This window comes from Temnothorax nylanderi, unplaced genomic scaffold, assembly GCF_030848795.1.
Source record: "Temnothorax nylanderi isolate EJ_2023f unplaced genomic scaffold, tnyl_v1.0 TNYL_tig1210_pilon, whole genome shotgun sequence".
NCBI lineage: Eukaryota > Metazoa > Arthropoda > Insecta > Hymenoptera > Formicidae > Temnothorax > Temnothorax nylanderi.
Genome location: NW_027250272.1, coordinates 1,548 through 7,726, shown reverse-complemented (window position 1 = coordinate 7,726; position 6,179 = coordinate 1,548). Strand labels below are relative to the sequence as shown.

Sequence of the window (6,179 nt, the reverse complement as noted above, 5' to 3'; positions counted from 1 at the left end):
CTCTGGCTGGACAGACGTACTGGCTTCTTAACCTATAGGATCACTCAACTTCTGACTGGCCATGGTTGCTTCGGCTCATTTTTATATAGGATAAATAAAGAAGATTCTCCTATGTGCCGTTACTGTGGCACGGCAATAGATACGGCTGAGAACACATTATCAGTTTGTAGCTCCTGGGGTCTTGAGAGGGGAGAGCTGACTGCAGTTGTAGGGCAAGGCCTCTCCTTGGCTGCAGTCATTGCATCGATATGTCGCTCTCGGAAGGCTTGGCGCGCTTTTTCTAATTTCGCGGAGAGAGTGATGCGCACCAAAGAAGACGACGAAAGAAGAAGGCAACAAGGCCTCGAAGACCCGGAAATCATCGTGGGACTCGTCCCAGAAGACCCATGACACATCTGATTTTTGCGTGCGTCTTACCTAACTGCGATCTTTTCTTTATATGCGTTTCACTGTTCACTGTTTTAACTTCTGCGTGCGTTTTCACCTTGATTACGTTAATTACATGCGTTTCATTCTTTCTCCTGCGAGTTTTGAGTCTCGCCTTGCGGCGTGTGTTTTGTGGGGTCACTCTTGGTGCTCCTTGGGGGTCGTCGGGTGCCGGCCGGTCGTGGGCTTTTCTCTCCTCCTGGGGTCCGGTGCGTCGCCTGGTGCGACGCTCCCGGATCCCTGGGGGGTGGGTGGTCCGGGGGCGGTCGGCGTTCGTCGTCCCCCGGGGGCTTCTGGGTGCGGCCGTTTTCACTGTGTCCGTTTTGTTATTCTTTCTTTCCTGGGTTCTCCCCTTGTTTGGGTCGCGGGTCCGCTGGGGGTCGGTCGGCCGTGGCTCGTCGCTCGCCGCTGATCCCGGGGCTGCGACCCCGCTGTTATGCAGCGGGGGCCGCGAGTCCCGTTGTGGCTGCGGGGCGCGGTTGGTCGTCCCTCTGGGGATTTCGTGGCGCGGCGGGGGCGGGTGGCTGGGTGTTTGGCATTCTTGTGCCCTTCCCCTGGGCCCCCCTCTTATTGGGGTGGGCCTAGGGGAGGGGCGCAGCATTTCTCAAGCCAAGTGTAAAACTTGGCCTGTATTGTTGACTCGTGGAGTCGAGTCATATATGTTGGTGTCGGGTATATGTATATCCTTTATGTTGACGGGCCCGTGGATTCGGGCTCGTGTCTTGTGTATAGTGGACACCCTCTCCGGATAGAGGGGGATTCCTGTTTGTTTTTGTACGTATACGTCCCGTGAATGGTGCGTGTACGTCATACTTGCGGGGGGTCCCCCCCTGGTGAATGGTCCCGCAGCCAATGAGGAGACCCCTCAATGATATGACTGCCCGCGGTCAGTATCATGAGAGGCCTCCGAGGCGGTCGAAGTATGGTACGCATTACCGCGTACCTCCTTCGACTAGGAAACTTATTCTCCCGGGGATTTGCCTTCCCGTGGTGCGACCTACCGTGTGTCTTTGTTCTTCGGATTATGTGTTTTCTTGCGCTTGGCGCAGGGACTGTTGCGTTACGTGACGTCATACCCCGTGTAGTTCCGCGTAACGTGACTGTAGTCCATGGTTCGGTGTTTAAGGGAGAGAGTTTTTTAGTGGGTGCAAGCCCCACATACCTCGGGTGCCGGGGCCCGGGAAGATGCGCGAGGCATTTCTCTCTTCCTACGGGAAACAAAACAAAAAAAAATAAATAAATTGGCATATAAGGGAAGGAGGGTTAAGTAATAACAAAAATTTATATAGGGGAGACCGGGGCTAAAAGGTCAACGGGGTTGAAGCGTCAAATCAAATATCTCGGAACCTGTATATTGTGCAAACTCGCTATTAACATTGTAAACGCTGCTTATGGTACCCATGTGACCAACGGAGTTTCGGCAGGTTACCTGCCGTGTTATGATTTTTACGAGGGCAAACGTGTTTTCGGAAGGTGAAAGTGAAATTTTCTGCGCGTGGAAATTTTGTAATATCTGCAATAATATTTGCTCCCCAAATCTCGAGGTACGTGATTATAAAGAGTAATGCATGCTGAACACGAATCCAGTGTAGTTTTTTCATTATCGTTGATGTCTAATATTTCGTGGGCGATCAAACCTGAAACGTGTGTTTGGGGCTAATCAGTCAGTAAGCACCCGGGGCTGGTCAGTCACTGTGGCGCGCCGGGCGCACGACTTCAGCTCACGGCGATTTCAGGTTAGGTTTCCCTCGAGCGTGATTCTGTCTTCCCTTGCACGTGCGTCAGTTTGTATAGGAGGGAAATGGTACGCACGTATCGTCGCAAAACGGGTGTTTTGGCCGACCGAAAAGATGGCGGACCGTTGTTTTTGAGATCGCTCGCGCTCACGGCACGTCGGCGAGGTACGGCGAGGCACGGCACGGCTCTGCGATCCCGCGATTTCCGCGCGAGAGTTGACATGCCGCGCGCGCGGTAGATCGTTGTTGTTGGTCGTTGTGTCAGTGACAGTCGCGCGTGCGACCGCATCGTTTAGCGTTTGCCGCATCGTCTCGGCGTCATTGTCGCCGGCGTTGTAGTGATGGTGGTGTCGGTGGTGGTCATCGTCGTCGTCGTCGTCGTCGTGGTGGTCATCGTCGTCGTCGTCGTCGTCATCGTCGTCGTCGTGGTGGTCGTGGCCGTCGTCGTCGTCGTCGTCGTCGGTGCGTCGAGGAATCGGCGCGAGGACGCCGTCGAGTCGGTAAAATGGTCGCGCTCCACCGCGAGCTTTTCTAACCTCCCTGTCGCTATTTATCGCTCCCCCGCGAGAAACGCGGCTTGGTTAGGTTGCTCGAGGGTCCGCGCTGATTCTATGGCACCGGAACGCCGTCACGCGTGTTCCCCGTGGTTGCCCGCGTTGACAATATGACGTGCCGTTGGAGAGTTTACGATTTGGTTAACCTCTGTATTCACGTGCCTAAATTGTTTTATGGAATAGGTAAAACAATTATTTTTTAATAATGTTTCGCATAAAAATTTTAATATTTTTCTCTTAAAAAACAATTATTAAAATGTATCCTATTATTTTTCCGGATTAGATGTACGTAGGGGAGAGTTGGATATTACCGCGCGGTTGACAATTCCGCGCCACTGTTTAACTCAATAACTATTTGTATTACGCGCCTACAATGATCTTAATATCATAGACTAACACGGAATACCCCCCGCGAATGCGCTGTCAGTTCGTTCCGGCCGTCCATGTGAAGACACTGCGCTCTGCAAGATTTTCTGCTTATTCACTGTAATTTTGCTGGTAGTTTCGATAAGAGGTGAGTAATATAATATTTACATTACAGAATTAAATTTGACGCATTTGATAGGCTAAAACACTATAAAATTAGGTTGCAAAAAAAACATTTTGTTATTGTGTTCTACTTCATGTCACTGGCTGAAGCCAGAGTAATTTTTATAGGCACGATATTATCAGACCAGTTCGGTAATACCGCGTTTTCTCATTTTTTGGAAAATTGTTAATATTTTAGTTTGTGTTTAACTTTGAAGATTATTACTATTATATATGGATAGCCAAATAAATTACCTATCTAAAACTGCACATTTTGTTTTTTTTTAAACATTTCTAAGCTTAGATATACGCTTCAATTCTTAGGGGCTCGGTAATATCCAACTCTCCCCTATATGTATTGAAAATGCAGTGTGACTGATTAGCCCCGGGGTGGTGACGCTTAAACCCCGGAATTTTTTAGATTTCAATTTTTCCACCGTTGTCGTTTTTGCTCTATACCGGTTAAGCAAAGCGACGTAGATAAGAATTTCCTATATAAATTTTGTAGCTAAAGGTTCACTCTTTACAGTGGTATACCACATTTAACTAAAATTATTTATTTTCTTGTTAAAAATCGGCACCGAAAAAAAACTGACCTTTTAGCCCCGGTCTCCCCTACTTTATAATTTTAACAAAATTTAAATTTATTTCTATAAAAATAAAATAATATAATACGTACAAAACATTACATTCTATCGTAAAAATTGTTAATTGTATAAAATTTTAAATGTATATTATTTAAATTATTATATATTATTATGAAAATATAATTTATAAATAATTTATAAATTAATTTTATTCAAATATTTGAATTAAATTAGGCAATAAGAGCCGAACTTGATGGACAGTCGATAAAATTTATTGTATACAAAATAGTCAAAAGATATATACGTCGCGTACGTTTCGACCCTTTTCTGGGGTCATCCTCAGCGCATTGTCTACATTTAAAATTAGTCCGAAAATATGACTCGCGTTTTACACATTTAATAAAAACTTATAACTACAACGAGACCTTCATTATTCCGCAAATTCTTGTCCGACGTTACTTCCATGAGGGCAAATGTACACTCCGAAGCCTCCCCAGGTATCTCCGTGCGTAATTTCTTGGTTTAACCGCCAGGAAATTAAATTATGGAATCTCGTCATTGTGGATCGATAGATAGATACCTGTATGTATGTTCAGAGTAACAAGTATGCTCTGCGATTACATATCAAATAATCTGAGAGACGTAATGCTACTTACAATTAAAGGTGTTAATAGTTAGCCAGAATCATTAGCCACGAAATTGCACAAGTGTCTAATGAAAAAGAATGTGTCTCGTCAACGTCACGACGAACAGTGACACATCCATAAATACAATTGTTACTGTATTGTACCAACCAGGCTAACCAACCATGCGTCTTACACTTTCGAAAGTCCTTCGATAATGTTTATGTATAGGTCTGGTAAATTTTCGGTATCCGTTTGCAAGTTTATACCGTTTCTTTGTCTTTTTATATAGATCATTTCCGATAATAGCCTCTTGTTTAGAAGCATTTCTTTGTCTAGAATCTTTACGTCATTCCAATCGAAATCATGATTGCATTCCACTCTATGCTCCGTCACTACGGAATTACCACCCCCACTTCTCCTTATCTGAGATTCGTGTTCTTTTACTCTCGTTTGCAGCTGTCTACCCGTCTGACCAACATAAGACGCATCACAATCTTTACAATTAATTTTGTAGACAATATTCCTCATCGACGAATTAGGAAGAGGATCTTTATGCACCCTAATGAATTTATTTAATTTATTCATACTAAAGTACGATAATTTAACTTTAAGATCTTTCGTAATATTCTTATATTTCTCCGTTAATGTGAGAACATATGGTATAGTAAAAATATCTTTGCCTACACATTTCTCCTTTTCTGTTTCATGGAGGGTTTCAAAAATATACTTGAGACGCTCATGCATAATCTTAAAGATGAACTCTAGAGGATAGCAATTTTTTATTAAAATTCCGACTATCAACTCCATGTTTTTTTGTTGAAATTGTGGATGTGACAATCTAAACACTCTATCAATTAGGCTAATGACCGTGCCTTTTTTTTGGCAAAAAGGATGTTGTGAGAAAAAGTTCAAGTATCTTCCAGAAAACGTAGGCTTGTGGAACCAATCAAATAACAAGTGGTTTTTAGAACGTATGATGGTAACCTCCAAAAAATTCAACCTGTCATCCACACCAATCTCCATAGTGAACTGCAGTCTCGGATGGAATGCATTAAAGATTTCTAACGTATGCGCACAGCTAGTGGAAGGCACCGCCATCGCAATGTCATCGACATATCTTGTGTAAAACGGAGGGATGAAACTTAATCGTTCTAGCGCTTTCCTTTCAAGGTCCTGCATCGTGATATCCGCTACTATGGGAGAAAAAGACGAACCCATAGGTGAACCAAAAGTTTGCCGATAGATTACCCCGTTAAACATAAAAAACGTTGATTCAAGAACAAATCTGACCGCTAACAGGAATTCCGATTTCGGGATCTCGCAATTGGTGGAGATGTAATCCCACCTTGACAAAATGCTTTCAATCACCATTTCGATTGGTACGTTGGTGAAAAGAGAGACAACATCTAAGGATATTAAGGTGTAGCCCTCTTCAATATTCACCGTGGAAAGTTTTTTAACTAGTTCGAAACTATTCGCGATGTGACTCTGTCCCTTCGGAAAACTATTGTGCATTATTTTGTGCAGAAATGCTGCCAAGTTATATAACGGGCTATCCACCGACGACACTATTAATCTAAATGGACAATTGTTTTTAGGAATTTTAGGCAAGCCATATGCCCTCGGTAATATTCCATCGCTACAGTATAACCGTTTATATTGAGAACTCGTTATATATTCCGATTTTTTTCCATCTTGATAGCAATTCCCGAGCACTCGATG

General features: G+C 44.0%; 1 protein-coding gene across 1 annotated transcript; it reads right to left on the bottom strand.

Annotated features, from left to right (window-relative positions):
• Positions 1-4,646: 4,646 nt before the first annotated feature.
• Positions 4,647-5,828, bottom strand: LOC139786952 (uncharacterized). Its single transcript, XM_071726047.1, has one exon. It carries the CDS (start codon positions 5,826-5,828, stop codon positions 4,647-4,649), a length of 1,182 nt encoding a protein of 393 aa, XP_071582148.1.
• Positions 5,829-6,179: the final 351 nt, after the last annotated feature.